Below are 19,134 nucleotides of genomic sequence, written 5' to 3'. Positions count from 1 at the left end.
TAATAATAATAATAATAATAATAATAATAATAATAATAATATCTGGAGTTCAGAGCTGAACGCTTTCAAAAAAGTCAAAGCCACAAACACTTATGCTGTGCCCGTCCTTTCGTATTCTTTTGGTGTTGTTGATTGGACGAAACAAGAAATTCAGGGTATTGACACCCTCACACGAAGAATCATGTCAGACAATAGATCCCCCCACCCTCGCTCTTCCCTCAATCGCTTATATTTACCAATTATGATGGGAGGGCGTGGTTTGATTAATGTGGAGGCTCTTCATGATAGAATTGTTTTGTGCATTTTTGCACACATATCAAAATCGTCCCAGACTCAATTATTAAAGGAGAGGCTTTCTGAACGACCACTGCATCGAGTTTATGTGCAGTATGTTAAAAAGATCATCAATCCTGCAGAGTCCTTCACTTCGATGAAGTCGTCTGGCCTGAAAAGTGAAACAGAAGGCTTTCTGTTTGCTGCTCAGGACCAGTCACTTCCCACTCGAAACCGTCAATGTGTGATTTGGCATCAAAATGTGAATATGAAATGTAGATTATGTAATGAATCTAATGAGACCGTCCAACACATTGTCAGTGGATGCCCAGCTTTGACACAGACAAACCTGATCTTGTCCTTTTTGATAAATCAAATGAAATCATTTATATCATCGAATTTTCTGTCCCTTTTGACAGTAATGTGATGGACAAAATTGAGGAAAACGTGGCAAATATGCAGACCTCGCTTTCGAAATGTCACGCTTGCATCCCAAGTACCAAGTTTTTTACGACTCCCCATTGTTCTCGGTGCCTTAGGTTTGGTCCCTCCCAATCTGTTGACTGACATCGGGAGAATACCCGGGTTTGCTAGCAGGAATACAGCCCTTCTGACAATCTGGGTAATGCAGAAGGCTGCAGTGTTGGGGTGTCTTCACATTCTCCGAAAAGTTCTTGGTGGGTTTGACTAGCTATAGGCAGCGCTTCCTGGGAGAAGTCCCATTCGCTGTCTGGGCTGCGTGTAGAACGGGCAAGGGCCCTGAGCTGATGATGAGCCTAACCAGCCTGACTGTGCCAGGATCACCCAAACCCTCTTTGCTGCATTTTGTTATTTTAATCTGTAAATAATAATAATAATGATGATAATAATAATAGGCTATTGACATTGCGCATATTTTCACACCACACAGGGGCATCCTCAAAGAGCTATTATTACCCCGGCCACTGGATCAATGTGCACTCACGAATCATTCTCAGCTCCCTGGAGAGTATACAACTCAAGCTGCGTGTTAGGCAACCCCATTGTCATCCTATCCTACCGGGTACCCATTCACTGCTGGGTGAAGAGAGGCACATGTACATGTATGTGCATTTAGAATTTAGTGCCATTCAGTCTTAGTGCTACATCATTATGATTGAGTGAGTGAGTGACTGTGTTTGGTTTCACGCCCTTTTACCATTTTCAGGCAATGTCACGACGAGGGACACCAGAAGATCCCGATCCACGATAAAAAAAAATGAGTGGTAACGTGACTTAATCTTCTTGCTCTCTATATATTTCAACTACCGGAATATTCACCAAGGAGAATTACAATGTTTCTGTCATTATTTCCTCTGTCACAAAAGGAACATCCTGCGAAAATAAGTAAACGGTGGAGGTGATTTGTGTGAGGATGAGTGCAATGATTTCAATGGTGATATCCGAATGGTTTCAGCATGTGACTTAAACATCAGCTTGCACGTATGACCTTTAAAATAGACATAATGTGTCCAACCCAAGGGAATGTGGGTAAATTGCCTGCATCATTAGACGGTCTGTGATGTTGCTGACCCGAGCTAAATCTCTTATTGATATGTTGTTTGTTCGTCTTGTGAGGCGATTAATCATAAAATCTGCTGGGGAGATTGATCAAGAAAATATATAATTTGTACCTTTGACGTTGCTCACCTCAGTTTAGTCATTTCCACTAAAAGTGTTGTGATATACGGCTTTATTTCCCGTTGAAATTGGCATATCTGCTTGTGTTTTTATGTCGCGTGTGGTCCATGTACATGCATTTGAATATTCACTTTTCTTCACTTTACATGTGAACAAATCGGAGTTGTTTCGATTTTGATTTATTCAAGAAAAACACGATTTGATTTCTTAGAGCATTTCCGTTCTTCAATGATAAATGTGACGATTTTATATGTGTACTTTATCCTGCCAACCTGTCAAGATCAGGTGGTAGTCTCACTACTTATCCCTCATTCTTGGATAAATGGGGTTGTGTAACCTAATTTCCCGGAACCTAGATCACAATTATTGACGCTGATTGTGATAAACAACTTGCAAAAACCATTGCTATGTATATAATCTGTCTCGACGAAGAAATCCCACTCGCATTACTAGTTGTCCTGTCTAAAGTATGACTTCCTTATAATCAGGTTTCACCAGCAGTATTCGACAATTGCCAAAATCGTGCACTAAAGCGGGTCCGCATATCTGACCTCAATGTTAGTTTTCTGAAAGCTGAAGGCTCAGATGATCGTGCCTCATGTTTATCAAATTATATTGAATCGATTAACTTCTATGAGGATTTTTTGCTTTGGTTGTGGTCCACAGAAGTCGTATGCGCCTGACACGTCTGTTTGGGAAACACATAGGGAAGTGTTTTGATTTGAGTCATGTATCCCACCATCTGCAATCTAATTCAAAAGGACATCCACTATCATGCGTATGTTATAGAGGGGTCACGATATTTTTTTCTGTGTCAAGCTTTTTCGATAACAGAATAATATCTCATGAATTAAAGAAAGCTGCTTTATCAGAAATAGACAATGAGCGTTTCTTATCAACTGATAAACAATTATTCATATGTATGACGTTGATTCTAATATATAAGACGGTTCGTTGTAATGATTCACCAGATGTAGTCAACGTTGGCAGAAAGTTCATTTTTCTCAATCGGCAAAGGGGAAGCGTTGGGATGATGAACACTGGATAACAAATATAGTTTTCTTTAAACGATCTTTCAACGTAATATTGTTTCGGAAAAAAACTGTGTTTCTCACACTGTCAACAATATTCTATTTAACTAAACTGCATTTTGAACACGTTGAGATAGGGACATACATGTATGATTATTGTCCTTGATCAAGACAATTGTGTCAAAATCAAGACAATTGTGTCGTTGCACTGTAATGACCTGATTATAAACATTGATTTCAACGGCTTGAAATGTCATCGGAAGTAACCTACTAACTCACTTCATGAGCATAATTATTCGGATACCAGGAGTGTGTTGCATTATACGTTTACGTTGATTTTTGTTTGTTTGTTTGTTTGTTTGTTTGTTTAACGCCGCACTCAGAAATATTCCCGCTATACGACGGCGGTTTGTAAATAATCGAGTCGGGAACAGACAATGCAGTCCACGCGGTCCACGCAATTGGTATACGATGATATGCATCAACCAAGTCAGTGAGCCTGACCACGCGACACCGTGAGTCGCCTTTTGCGACAAGCATTGGCTGCTGAAGGGCTATTCTAACCCATTTCATCACGGGTCTGTACGTGGATGTACACTCTCGACTTTTGGAACTTGTGATTTTACAATTGTTTACTCATAAACAGTGACTGACATTTACCTATATTTACCTATCATGAATAAACAGTGACTGACATTTACCTATATTTACCTATCATGAATATGAAAAATCTTTATGAAAATATACTGCTATAAACAACTCTTTGGATTTCGGTTCAATTCTAGTTAACAGTTTGTGTGTATGGAAGTTGAAAAAGCTTAATACATGTTTCAGCAGAGATACGCACGAGGTTGTTCATACGAGTTTCTGTCTAGTTCAACGTTTATCTGTATGAAGTCCAGTGCTCCATCAGAATGTATTACAAGAGAGAAAACTTCAACTTTCCAAAAGTCAGCTTCCCTATTATGTCGAATAATATAATATAGCAGTTCCAGTCTTTGGTGTCTACCTTTCACAGCATTTGAGGTGCGAAGATTACAAAGACCGTCATGGGAGTCTTTCTCAAAATTTGTTTGATCAAGTTTTTAATATTCAAGCTCTCAGAAAACGTTCCAAAAGTTGTTATGGTAAACTGGGTGGGGGGGACATTTCCAAATTTGACGCATCAATGGTAATAAATGTCCAATTAAATGCTTTGACTTGTACCATATTTCTTTCAGACGAACAATTGCCTCTGTTTGTTATTGTTATCAGTTTAGTATTCAGTTTTCCAAGAGTGAGTGAGTGAGTTTGGCTTAACGCCGCTTTTGAACAGCATTGCAGTTATATCATGGTCTCTCACCTTAGTTTGGGAGGAAAGCCCGAATTAATGCTTTTCTCAGACGTTTACTACTTTGGTGAAACCCACATGCACGGGTATGTTGCTGACAAACCTAGAAACATGATCGGAGCGAACCGGGATCGGGACCCACGATCAAAGGTTTCCTGCGTGCCAAGGGGGAATTACAACTGACGAGAAAACTGAGTATAAGTCTTTTTAACAAATACTGCTTGTAATCAACGTCTTTAATGACACAAGGCTGTAATACGTCCAAAAGAGAAACCTCGCTCACTACTCCAGACATCCAACGCCCACATAGAAAATCCAACACTTTCATGCCATCCCTGTTTGGATTCATCATATTCAAGGTGATAGACCCTTCGCATTCAGAAAGCGTGAGTGTGCTGTCAATTACTGGTTTTCCTGTCCAAGTATCAAAGTGTTACATGCCACCTTCATATTCCTTGAATATTCGTGACTGCTGCGTAAAACATCTATTCATTCACTGATTCAATCAAATAAAACTGATCGCATATACATGCACTAAACACAAACAAGCTCAGTCACAAAACGGCATCAAGATAATTGAATATTTTCCAAGATAAATATGACAATAATTCGAATTCCAATATTGCACCAATCAATCTACCAAAACTTCAGATTCATAGCTTCACTTTGCACGGTTTGAATAGATGAGGTCAGCAAACGCATGGTTCCCGAGGAGACAAGTTGGAAAATCCTTGTGGGGGTTTTTTCACATAAGATTTTTTTTGCCAATTATGACAAGGAGCCCAGTTTCTGAAGAGAAGATGTTGACAGATTTATGTTATTTGAATTCAATTTATTTTAGATTAGCATCGTAGAGTAACGATTGTGCATCTGCACCATTTGAACACTGTTTGACGTCATCATGGCCATCTGCTTGCCAAGCTTCAGCTTCTTGTCCAGTGGTTTAAGAGGGTGCGAAGGTTAACTGTTGTTTTTTTGCGTTAAACTGATGTTTCTTTAAAACATGGACGACCAAACTTGAACTGTCAACACCTCTGAATCGATGTATCTTGAAATTCAGCATTTACCTTCACATACACCGCAGGGCGCGAATACGTCTTTAAATGTAAATGTTCAGAGAAACTTAAACACCTAAAACATCTATTACCCAATAGGCGTTACACGTCATTCTGAAGAATAATGGCATTAAGTATCTGCCATTGGGTAATGAAAGCGTCGACACAAGCTCTTCAGGACATTTGTTGCTTTGCAGTGACAGAGTTCATAACATTTCCACAACCACAGGAGACCAATAATCAATATAAAAAGGTTTATCGTTTCTCATATCAGCGCTGATATACTTTTCAAACTGCGTCAATAGCATTAGAAACCGGACTTAAGTACACACTAAAAGCAATCGCGAATGGAATTAGTAGCGGAGCTGTAAACACTCTCTGAAAAAAATGTCGGCTTAGTCGTAATAACATTGTGGCGTCGACTCTCGGATATATTGCGCAGCCTGCTATAATCTTGGGGTTGCAAACATCAAAACTCAGGTTCCGTCCTGACACTCTTGGCCATGGAAGTTCCAGTAATTGGGACACCTTCAGCAGCGTGTTATTCAATATGTAATAGTTGGATCTACTGCCCGTTATTAATATACTTGCATTGAGACCCTTCCAACTGTCTGCTTTGACCCTCTATCCCCTCTTTATTTCCCAACCTATCCGTTGCTCTGATCGCCTCTACTTCACCATGTAAAGGATAACGTCCGTCTCAGGGGGCCAATAGCTTACCAGATCAATAAGCCGTCTTGACGGACGAAATAATTAACTGATAAAGAATATCGTCATGGTTCGTATTTTCAGACAGGGGATGTAGTTGCTGACCAACACGTTCAGAATACCAATAGGCCATTCCACATCAATGTCGCCTCACAATGGGAGGAAATGGCTCAGTCTGTCTGCATGTAGAAAGAGGAATTCATGTCAAATCAATGGTAAATTCTTAACCAAAATGGGATTTAACCAAGCATATTTCTACCCTGTAGGGTTCTTCAAATTTCGTAGAAATGTTTGTGTTTACGTTTTTGCAAGGTTACGTTACGTTTTACTTTTGAGGAATGAGGAATCTCGATTTCTGGGCTTTTTTTTAAAACATTGTATTTGACTGCTGTGTTATCTCTGTCCACCTGGTAGGGAATAAAGCGTCCTTTCAGAAACAGTATCCGCCCTTTTGGCTTACCAAAATTTGCCCTCAAATCATCATGGGTTTCCTACCTTCGACTGGCACGCCCTGATATTACCAGCTGCCTTAACATGCGCATTTACACTCAGCATCGAACAATTTCAAACATCAGAGCTCGCCTTTTAGTTGTGATTGGACGTGCGTCCTTTGAGTAAGGTATGGATAGAGGACTATCACAATTCAAGATAATTTCAAGAAAACTTGCACACGAATGAGTAGAATAGCAAACACAATTGCACTCGAACCTTCACTTAAAATACCAGCAATAGATTCAGGTATAGTTTATGAGTGTGCAACTCCTTTGAATGTTGCATTGGTGACGTTAGTTGCATGAGTGGCATCCATTACCGACCATGTGGTATTACTCCAGACTAAACTTGAATGTGTCACCTCTATCATCTTCCCAGAAATTTGATTTAAAATTAGCTTGTGATATAGTCTGGGAATGATATATAGCAAATGAAAGCTTTATTGCATTCTTCGAATTTCACTATCAGATTGATGTAGTTTATGATCAGTTTCAAGAATGAATATTGATTATGATATGAATGATTATACTTAAACTTGGTAGTCATAGCCTAGCAACAAAGTATTATTATTTAATTCTGATCCAAACTGATGCAATAATTACTCAGACAATTATCTGTTTAGACGTGGTTTTTATGTGTTAATGTGTTTAATTCGCCAGGTAAAATTGGATGTTTGTGGTTGTGATTGCCGTGAATTCGACCCTTTGTGACCATTGGCTAATGTTGCCCAATACAGCCGCCTGTACTGTCACACTGTGAAGATGCCCAGTTGTGTTTGACAGAAGACGCGTGTGTTCACATTGACAGTAAACGGTAATAACACATCACAGCACCATCACTTGTTTATTTTGTATCCTGCAAACAATAACATTTTCAATTGCCTTTTTGATTGCTAGAATTCCCCATTCCCCAATTATTTATATACATGACATTAACCGAAATTTGTAGATGCAAAGGTATTCAAAGTCCATGTTATCTTATCATATTCAAAACGGTTTGTTGGATTCGGGTAAGTAGCATTTAATTTGCATTATTTCTAGTCAATTAAAGTGGTTCAGTACTGAATTAAGTTATGACGAACGGATGGCATGCGACATCCCTGCCGCCAGTCACAATTCACTGAGAAGCAGAAATGTTACATAATTAGTATCTTACGATTGGCCATACGATGATGTTGAACATGTCATGGTCATGAGTGTTGGGATAATTAAGTTACAAATTACGGTGACACTATCACATGGACTAATAATGTATTCGACTTCTTAAGCTGTTAAATGTCGAACGTGGCACGCTTAAACCCCTTTAATGAGTTTTTTTTGTATAATCAGTAGTGATAATATTTATCTTTGCGATTATTGTCTCATGGGTGTGTGGAATCAATACGAGTTCTATTATAATGAACATAAAGATCTATTATAATGAACATTAACACGATTATCTTGATAATCATATTATATATTACAGTGACAAACTGTCACATAGTAAATTAGGTTGTTGACTTAAGCCGGAGGGACCAAATGGCGAGGACTGATCTTAATTCATTCTCATGTTGTCTAATTGATTGGACTGAATGTCAAACACGTCAGTGATTAACGATGGCAAAGCATTTTTCATTTTATTCAATCGGTCAGTTTCAGTAGCCATATTTATAATTCAATAATGACGCGGCTTAACCATGTAACCGCTGACACTTCTGTGAATGCATCGCTTCAAGACTGGGAGTCATGAGTAATGCGCGAAGAGAACCGCATTATGGTGAAGTCATGTTCCGATTTATTACTTCAGTGAAATTGAATAGATACTCACCCCGTGTGGGCATGCGATACGTGTGAATGTTGTGGCTATTAACGTATGCGTTTTATAGACAACCCAATAAGTTTTTTATCTGTTAACAATGAGTTAAACACAAACTCACTCACTCAGTTTCTCTTCATGCCATCCATGAAACGCGAAGGGGGGATCCGAATGTACATGAGTTAGGTCTATATCTAATGTTTCTATTTACTGTATGTAATATTCAAGTTGACGAGTTTTCACTATCATTTGTCACGACCGTTCTGTCATCGTTATTATCAATACCTACAGTGTCAATTAACGTTTTACTTTTCTTGCAGTTTTTAAGTAAACCTCCAACGCGAAACCATCACTGAAAGCTTCCTTCCATAATTGTTTAAATCTCCAGTTTATCACTCACTTTGTACATTGTGCAGCTTCATACAAGCCGTCATTCACCATGCTGACTGATTCTATCCTGGGATATTCACAATGTTTGTTGTGAGTATGGCGTCTCTATACACCCTGTCATTCACCATGCTGACTGATTCTATCCTGGGATATTCACAATGTTTGTTGTGAGTATGGCGTCTCTATACACCCTGTCATTCACCATGCTGACTGATTCTATCCTGGGATATTCACAATGTTTGTTGTGAGTATGGCGTCTCTATACACCCTGTCATTCACCATGCTGACTGATTCTATCCTGGGATATTCACAATGTTTGTTGTGAGTATGGCGTCTCTATACACCCTGTCATTCACCATGCTGACTGATTCTATCCTGGGATATTCACAATGTTTGTTGTGAGTATGGCTTCTCTAGACACCCTGTCATTCACCATGCTTATATCTGATTCATCTCTTGGATTTTCGAAATGTGTGTTGTTATTTTAGCTCAAAGCACTGAACCTATTTCTCACCTTTATACAATATCCAACTTCATCAGCATTAATCGTTAGCAGTTGGTAAGACCGTTAATGAGTCCCTTGATCTCTGTTTATGGTCATGTCCTCCATTGATATGAATAATGACTGTATTAAACTCTCCCTAAATGAAGTCATCATTGACTGACTTAATTCTGTAACTCAATTACTAACGTATTCAAAGAAGCAGGTCGAGGTAAAAAAAACAACACACACAACAAACACTGTTATCAGTGGTCATTAGATACATCGTATGTCATACTTCAAAACTTAATCACTATACTTAACAAGACTCTTCACGATATGGCTGAAATATTGCCGATGTGACGTTATATATTAACTCACTCACTACTTAAAAAGACAGTCATATGCTGTCATATACATGTTTGTATCAAACAGAAACCTCAGATTGCCACCATGTACAACTGTCAAACGATTTCGTAAATGTATTAAACGATAGAAAAATAACAAACAAAATAAAACTACAAACGGAAGGAAACACAAATGACACATTTGAATGAAATTTAGTCATGCAAATATATGTACGTATACATTGTGAATTATATTTTCGGATCGACAGTTAAATGTGATAATGTTGAGACTGAAACCAACGTTAACATAACATGAGAAATATCAAAGCCCAGGACGGTGTTTTTAAAAAACTACATTATCCCATATAGATTCTAACGCCTGACCTTTCCACCCGGAAATACATTGAATAGGTGTTGATATTTGGATCTTACTGGCGTCCTCCGAGATGTTATATAATAGGAATAGCTTTAAAACTTTAATAATCCTAAAAGAACGCCTCCATGGTCTTGTGGTAGAGCGTCTGACCAAAAGGTCGGGGGTTCGATCCAAGGCCGCGTGATACCAAAAGACGTTAAAAGATGGCACTAAGGGGTTAAAACAAGGACTGGCCATCTCGGAGTCACTACACTGTGTCTGAGTTGGGTAATCAGATATAACTGCGGCGTGGTATCTCAGCGGGCTAGCACTAAAAGAATCGGCGTTAGTACGGACTAGTAGCCACACACACACACACGTGCATGCATGTCGCTATATAAGTGCAATAATCTTGAACGCGACGTTAAACCCCATTTTACCTTCACCTAATAATCCCAGAGCTAATAATATTTCTGGAAATGCAGGTAGTTCTGTTATATAGATATAGATTATAGATTATAGATTATAGATTGTATATAGATTTGTTTGCAAATTGTGTTCACAGCTATGTATTTTTCTGTTAATTATTGTTTCCGGACATTATAAGACAGGTATATCAATCATATATAACGGCATCCTAGTGATAGTTGTTTCTTTTGTTATATTTATGAGGGAAACGTATTTGGAATTATACGAGTGTGTCATATTAATGTTCCAATTCAGCAACATGTTCCAATTCAATGAACAAACTTAATGTTAATAGTTATGCAAAATGCTTAAAGCAATTAAGCTACATCACCAACATCTTGCAACGTTTTATTATTCATAGTCTCTTCAAAAGGAAATAGGGGCTTAACTCCCAAAGGAATATTCAATATTTGCATTGTACGACTTCTCTGTTTTCTCCCTATGACATATTACATCAAACTGAAGAGACACAAATTGGATTATGATTTCACGTTATCTGCTTCCGCCATCTTTGATTGCAAGTAATTAAGTGTCAAAATAAGAAGACTCAGACCTCAATCTGCAATCGCAGGGACACAGTTTGCATACAAATTGTTCTTCATCCGATATCACTGGAACATGATGAAATATCAATGTAAACGCATGCCTCTTAAAATCAGTATTTATGCATTTGCTTAATAAAAGGACGGATATCGTCTTGACATCAATAATGCTGTAAATCATTGACAAGAAAGCTAGAAACGTTGTATTGATGTGGTTTAGAAAACTGGATGCGTTGTGTGAAAATCGCCTGTTCCGTTCATATTTTCATTTCGCTATCTGTTGTGGTATTGAAATTTGGAGAAAGCAAATTCACAGTATTGAGTACCAACTCCACTCCAATCATGTTTAACAAACTGTCTCCACAAGATCAGAGAAAAAAGATTAATTTACGAAATATAAATTTCTAAGAATATTGTTTGCGCACACTTTTTCAGTAAGGTTTGTTTTCGGATCTTTTAACATGAGTATTTTGAGGATTGGAATTTAACCTTATTTCATCTTAAAGGTGTCGTTGTTGTTAATAAATATATCAATTGCCCACAGGGATTCACACAATATATTACATAACATTTACTGCATTAATTGTTTGGAGAACACTCAGTCAAGAAAGAGTTGAAAAGGAATTAACAATAATCCAGTTGTATTATTATTCATCATGTTTTGTTTCTTACTTTCATTTCACGTAAATAAAAGGGACAAACCCTTAAAGTGTCCATAATCATAAGAAATATCTGCTTAAAGCAGACCTCATTAACATCAGAGGTTACCACGATTCCATTATGCACGAGGGTTGATTGACATTAGGTTCTGAGCCTTACATAGATGAAATAGCGTAATCGTGCAGTATGTTGTTGTGGACAGAACATGATGCCTCAGTATTATATCCACAAAAACTTGACTCCATTGAGCAAATGTATTTGCTATGACTAGTCAGTGCAGTAGGCAGGGGGCTGCGACATGTGGAAAATGAACAAACTTGAGGAACGTGATTTGATCAAGTACTTGCAGAAAATGGGCTTCACGCCAAAATGAAGATATGATAAGGGAAAGGTGCACCTTCCCACGACACCATCAAGAGGTGGACGGCAAAGTTTAGGAGTTGCAGGAACAAACTATGGGAAGCTGTACAGCATGAAACGATTGATGACACTTATTCTGAATAGTAACAGAGATATTACCAACAAAATAAGAACTGTACTCCATTTGAGCCGATGTACAGTCTACCCCACTGATTCGAAAGATGTGTACCAGCTGATGTGGAGCAGCACATTAAACACTGTAATCATTTATTTGTACTGGATTTACTGGATGTTCAGCTATACCAGTGCTTCAACTGTAAAAGTCCAATCAAGGGCAGTTTCAGAGATATAAAGTATCACACCGCTGAGGAACAACCAAGGTGAAGGTGACAAAACTAACAGCAAGTGCAAGAACTGGACGATCAGGCAAACTGTTGTATTGTGATGCTAATTTGCAAGAATGTGTTGCCTTCTTATGGAAAGCAGAAAGTAGTCCTCACCATAAATATACTGAAAAAGGAAAACAACTGGAAATATCTATACTAACAGAAAAATGTGACTGTGTTTATATAATTTCAATAACAATGTAATTATGCTGAAACTAAATAATACAAATTTCAATACATATTCATGAAGACATCTCCCCGACTTTAAATTCGTGATCCACAATTTGCATCTTTGAGTGTTTGTTTGGAGCATGATATTCATACACGTGTGCACAGTGATCATTTAGGTATCAGATGCTCATCAAACAATGTTGTTTTACCGCAAATAACGTTTACGCAATGACACGCGCTAAGGGTATGCTGCAAGCAGGAATGGCGCAAAACGAAGTTTCCAGATAATGTTCATCGAAACACAGTAGTATCTCTTTGTAGACGTCATCTACAGCAGCGCAACAAAACTGACATGCCATGGGCCGGTCATGCACGCCACGTCAACCATATTCGGTAAGTGCATCTACGGAATCGATACCAAACTGCCACATTGACAGCTCGTACAATTCCTGGGTTGAGACGATTTAATGGCAGAGCCGTACGTAACCGGTTGAGGGAGCCCAAAATGCGGCCCCGACGTCAAGCGATATGCATAAATAATGCTTCCAGGTCATCGTTATAGTGTAGACAGAAGCCATGACTGGGACAGTCTACAGTTCACTGATGAGTCCAGGCTTTATCCGGCCTGCTCTGTTGGTCGTGCAAGGGTCTACAAGCGTCCAGGATAACGTCCAGGATTCACTGACACTTGGGTTACTCAACGTCGTCTGTGCAGAGGTGGAAATGTAATGGTATGGGGTGGCATCACAACTCATCGGAACTCATTTGAGCAGGATAACGCCAGCCCACACGTTGCCTCAGTTGTAACATACTTCTTGAGGCAGCATAACACTGCTTTTGTGCCATAGCAGTCTGTTTTATTCAGGCCTCCCTCCCATTAAACATGTCTGGGATAAGATAGAACGACGCTTACGACAGGACCAGAACCAGCTGATCACGCTAGCTCAGTTGTGACAATCTTTGGTTGACATTTGGAACAATATCCTCCTGGCTACAATCACTCATCTGGTGTCTTCAATGCACCACCGTTGACCCCAGAGGTTCTTGAGGAAGTAAGGAAACACAAACTCATTACATGGTTTCACAATTTCTTGCAGTTAACTGCACTGGAAAGAATGCCACCAAATAACATTGACAACTATGCTACTATTTCTGGATGTTGTTGAATTTTACAGTTGTCATGAGATACAGTGAAACTGTTAAACGTTTCTGGAGATTGGCATACAAATTGTGTTACGGTCCTTTATTACGATTCATTAGTGGCTAAAGATATTACGACAGGCAGACAGACAGACAGACAGTTAGTTCAGTAATTTAGGCATGAAGGCCCATAGTACAATGCAGATTGGATATTAACATTTGTCAAGTGATGTACATGATTAGATTTTAAATCAAGTTACACATTCCTCACTATAAAGACATGTTTTAAGAATACAGAAACAGTATGGATCATATCAGGATTTTCAGAGTTTTGCAGAATTATCATTAACTGACGGTCTTTAAAAATACCTTGCTACATGGGGACAAATGTATACTTTGAAAGTTAAATATCTTTTAGTTTAGTGCTGTAATTGCTAAGATAAAGTGATTCAGAAATACTTTGGTGCCACTTTTGACAAAATATATCCTTTAGTCTTTGCTTAAATAAATATAAAAATAACTGTGGATCTCCCACATCTTGGGAAATCCATACACTGACCAATAATACATTTTCTGAAAACCAATCATTTTTACCATTATCATCAAGTACCTTTAACATTTTGAAACACCGATATGGGTATCTATCAGGCACAAGAAATTAAGGCTACATATAGAAGAGATTCTAGTGGTAATTACAAACCATTTTCGGCCAAGATAAACTTTGCTCTCCCAGATATTAAAGAAACTGGAACAACTAACAACCCATTGGAAACAACGAGAGAAATCTCTGCTGGGCTTTCACCTGAAATAATGGTTCCTTTTGTTAATTAAAACGCTTCAAACGAAAATTACAAGGTTTACTTTGATGGCATCCAAAAATTATAGGAAGATACTCAGATTGTAATTATTAGTGAAATTGAAAATGTTGAGCAAAATGTGCTCCCTATCAGTCCTTGAATGCACAGTGGATCAGTGAGACTGTCATTTCCGCGGTGTTATTTCCGAATCAGGGGGGAAGACTGTACATCAGCTCATTTTGAGTACAGGTCTTACTTTGTCAGAGTCAGAATAAAAGGTTGCAGTGTTAACATGACTGGGAATTACATCAATAATTTGGGAACCAAATTGAATGTTTATCTTTCGGATGCCTATTTCACCTAAATAGGGATTTAAAATGCTTTTCTCCGCATAAAAGGCGAATCCATCAAACATACAGTAAAGTGTCACCTTAAGTTATAAATGAAGATAAGCATCATTAATATTTCTGTCATTATGTCCCTATCCTGTCATGTTCATGCCAATTGCTTTGAAAATGTTCCACATCAGTAATACAGCTCCGCAGTTTCCCATAGGGTAAGGAAGAGCCTTGAAGATGATTCCCATCCTGGAAGACCTTTGATGTCAGCAACACCAGAAATGATCCAGCGAATCCACGATATGGGGATGTTCAACCGGTGAATCACTAAGCGTGATATTGCTATGTCAGTAGGCATATACCAGGATAGGTTACGTTCCATTATCACAGAAATGTTGGCAATAAAGATAGTATCAACTCGTTAAGTTCCAAAGCTTCTGATACCAAAAATAAAAAACGCACCAAGCACATGTCTCATGATAATCTAGCTGTGTTCGAAAATGGTCCCGAAAGGTTCTGGCAACATTTTGTGACTATGGATGCAACCGGGCACACTTCTTCCAGTCTGCGTCCAAACAACAGTGTGCAAGTACTAGACTTCTCTTCACGTCCCACATGTCTGTCCATTTTCCAATACCTGCTAAATTTACTGAATTGTCAGAGACAAATCTCTTGCTTAAGAGACTCATATATTTGTGGATATACCTCTGTGATATCATGTTATGTCCACTATCACGCAAGTAATCCTATGTGAGACGTAGAATTTATCTATCAACGCTCGTAGCTCTTGCAAGGAACCTAAAAGTTACATATAAACGGGAGTAGCCGGATAGCTCAAAATGCGATGATGCCATGTGTTCTTGAAAATGTAAGAGCATCTAGCCCCTCTAATAACACCAATCACAAATACATGCAAAGGTTAGTCACGAGTTCACCTGAGCAAAAACGGGAACAAGTCAACACCGGGTATTGCATCGGACATTACTTTGGTCACTGGTGCGTCAAATTTGGTAAATTCATTGCATTAAAATATCATTAAGTGCCTCTCCGCAGAAAAAAGGTTCATACAACTGTTACACCTTATGCACCCAACCAAATTTTATTCCATTTATTCCTTTGCTCTAGTATAGCATGTATCCAATAAGTAAATCATCTGTTCAAAGCGGTCCAAAACCCAACTCATTCACCCACTCGTTTAACCATGATAAACTACATGATGTACCTGTCATGTATGTCCATATGAAAACATAACTACCATAAATTTCGCTTTCCGTACTAAATTCATTATTTTTCATTTTATCAAACTACTTCGATGGACTGCCATGATGGGAGTTTGTTGCTGATTATCCTGCCAACAATACTGCAGTGCCTGTATCCCACTGCTGTATCCCATGGTTGCAAATCGCTCAACACAATCATTTGGGTCTGCTTCAAAATGACGTTAATTCTCAAGAGAGATAATGCACCTGGCGCGCAGGATCAGGAGTCAGAAGCCTTGAAAATCGGTGTGCTGCAGCCTTTTGTCGTGTCCAGTTCATTCCCCAGGATGTTTTTAACATTTTCATGAGAGACCCATTACTGTGACGTGTGACGAGTCATCGGTTATCCGTAATCATATCTTGCATTTTATCAACATTTTCCTTATTGGTGGCAGTTGTAGGTGTTCCTGATCTTTGGATCATCTTCGAGGCTATCTCGTCCCCTCTTGAAATTCGCTTCCAACCTCTTAACAGTCTCAAGGGAAGGAGCATCATCCCCAAAACTTGATATCATGTCCGCAGGAATGGCTGTAGGGATTAGCCCTTTCAGTTGGACTTACTCCATCACAGCGCTGACGTTTTGTCCATTTTCATCAACAGAGAATACCTTGTCACTCCAAAGCCTGCAGCAATATGAGTCTGGTTGGGTAGTTATCACGCATGGAATGTATTATATTTCATACATGCCAACAGTTAAGGTCATACTGCACTTCCTTCGTAGTTCCATGTAAGTTAACACACGCATACATATAAGTAACCCCACATGCATACACGCACATAAATACACACGACATACATGTGTACGTGTATTTAAAGGTACTTAAAACTGATTAATTTCATATTATATATTGTATTCTTACCTTTCAACACAAATTGACACAAGGGTGAGGACTGATGCGTAGAGGGCCATGACAAGCACAAAACGATTAACTTTACAAGCTAAAAGGTCCAGTATCCAACCTCTATTAATCATAAACTGGATTATCTCTGGTACGCCGAAAACCATAATCAAGAGGTCTGCGACTGCTAAGTTGGTTATAAGAAGATTAGTGACGGATGCCCTCATCTTCCTGTCGCAGACCACAGCGTAAATGACCAAGAAGTTTCCAGTGATGCCAACAGTTCCGATGATAAAGAAGAGCACACTGAAACACACGACTTCCGGTAGTCCTGCACCACCCGAATGTGGCGTGTTGTCTGTGGACGTATTTGTTATTGATTCATTGAGTGTTACTGTTAGGTTTTCAAACTCCGTGATGTTCATTTTGAAGCCTGTGAGCTGTTCCAACCCTACCTCCGTCTCTCACCTACAAAAGAAAACAAACAACCGTCATATATTTGATTGAAAACCTGAAAATTGCAAGTTAGTGTATGGCTGAAAGCCATTGACATGGCGTAGTTAGCAAATATGTCATGATTTAATCGATTTCGATTTCTGTGTTTCCGCGTGGGTATTTATTTGTCAACAACTAAATACAGAATACGATTTTTAATCTATCATTATTTTATATGCAAATAATTAATGTTTCAGGTGTTAAATCAATTTCCAGTTCTATATAACTCTAACTCTAAAGCACAAAATATATACATGTAAGGTATCACGAAAGTCGGTTAACTTCATTAACCTTTGCGGTATGTCATTAATTTCTGATAAGGAACATGCTATCTGTCGTATGCTGTTGTCAAACGTTACTGCATGGATCGATCAATCAAATTGGTACCTTAAACATCATTTGGCGGTGTCAGTGCATGATATATGTTTCATGCAATCTAGTTATGACTCTGAGCCATGCAAAAAATAAAAGATACATGAGATATGATGAAAGATGGTTACATTTTCTTACGCATTGCAGTATGTCAGTTACTCCTGGTAATGACTATGCAATCTGTCGCAAGTTGAAAAAATAAACGACGGGTACCGCATGAATCGATCAATCAAAATGATAACTTAATTGGAGTTGTCCCATGACATTTTCCCCAGCTCACAGCTACAGTGATTAAAGGGGAAATCATGAGATATGTTGTTTATATCTAAAACATATACTTCATTGATGGACACATGTACATCTTGAAAATATATTACAGTATTCGTTGTTATTGTATTATTAATTCAGTTTGAGAAAGAAAAAGTATCATGAATCTTAAGATAAGTACGCACTAGTTAGACAATCACCAGTCCAGGAACGTTGGGATATCTGGGGAAAAGTTCCTTAGGAAATGCAGAGGTTGAATTGTAACCATGGAGCAATTTTGGTCTTCACATTCGCAAACATAATAGCAAAATGGGTAGTTAATAAAAGTAGGAAGACATATGTTCAAATTCCAGTCCTTGGGTTAGATTTTATCACGAGAACCAGTGGTACTACTTTTCTAATGGAACCACTTTTTTTCGGAGAGTACTTCACGTCGATCTCAGCTGATTGAAGAAAGTGTGATAATTGAATGTTCCTCAAAGAAAACCCTTTTATGTTTACACTTCTCAGGCTGGCAACTTACATTTCTCGCGTGACTAGATGTTTAAATCACTTGAGCACTAATTTGAAAAAAATACTAGTACTTATCGATCGGTGCTCATAAGACCACCTTTTCAACTACCGTACTGAGGTATAATAATGAATGTTGTTCTGAGAGGTGAGGTTAAATTTAGTTTAACGTCGCGTTGAAGATTAATGCAGACAAATAGCGATGTTCATGCACGTGTGTGGCTGCTTGTACTAGCCCGGACTTATCCCGGTTTTGTCGTGATAGCTCACTGAGATACATAAGAAGTTTAACATGGGATATCCCACTCAGACAGAGTATACTGACTCCGACCAGTCCTTGTTTTTATCCCCTTTATGCCGAGCGCCAGGCAGGGTAACAACAAGGACCATTTCTTAACATCTTTAGGTATAACGCGGCCAGTGAATCGAACCACCGACCTGCCGCTCTCCGAGGACAGACACTCTACCAACTAGACTACGGAGTCTGTTTGGAGAGAATTTCAAAAGCTATATAAATAGATCAGTAATAGGGATATCATACAAGCTATCGTACCTTCGATTTTATAAATACAAGCGCCAAAACCTTTCCCATATTCATCAGAAATCTGAGGCGAT

General features: G+C 38.6%; 1 protein-coding gene across 1 annotated transcript in view; it reads right to left on the bottom strand.

Annotated features, from left to right (window-relative positions):
- LOC124136971 (neuropeptide receptor 15-like) overlaps positions 1-19,134 on the bottom strand; it is a 37,163-nt gene that overhangs the window by 2,852 nt on the left and 15,177 nt on the right. Inside the window, exon 2 of the mRNA XM_046503052.2 lies at positions 16,897-17,343. Coding sequence (XP_046359008.2) covers positions 16,897-17,300 — 404 coding nt within the window. The 5' untranslated portion in view covers positions 17,301-17,343. The remainder of the gene's footprint in view (positions 1-16,896; positions 17,344-19,134) is intronic.

Source organism: Haliotis rufescens, unplaced genomic scaffold, assembly GCF_023055435.1.
Source record: "Haliotis rufescens isolate VD_foot unplaced genomic scaffold, xgHalRufe1.0.p SCAF_1, whole genome shotgun sequence".
Classification (NCBI taxonomy): Eukaryota; Metazoa; Mollusca; class Gastropoda; order Lepetellida; family Haliotidae; genus Haliotis; species Haliotis rufescens.
Note: the sequence above shows the minus strand (reverse complement) of the source record. Positions and strands in the feature narration are given on the sequence as shown.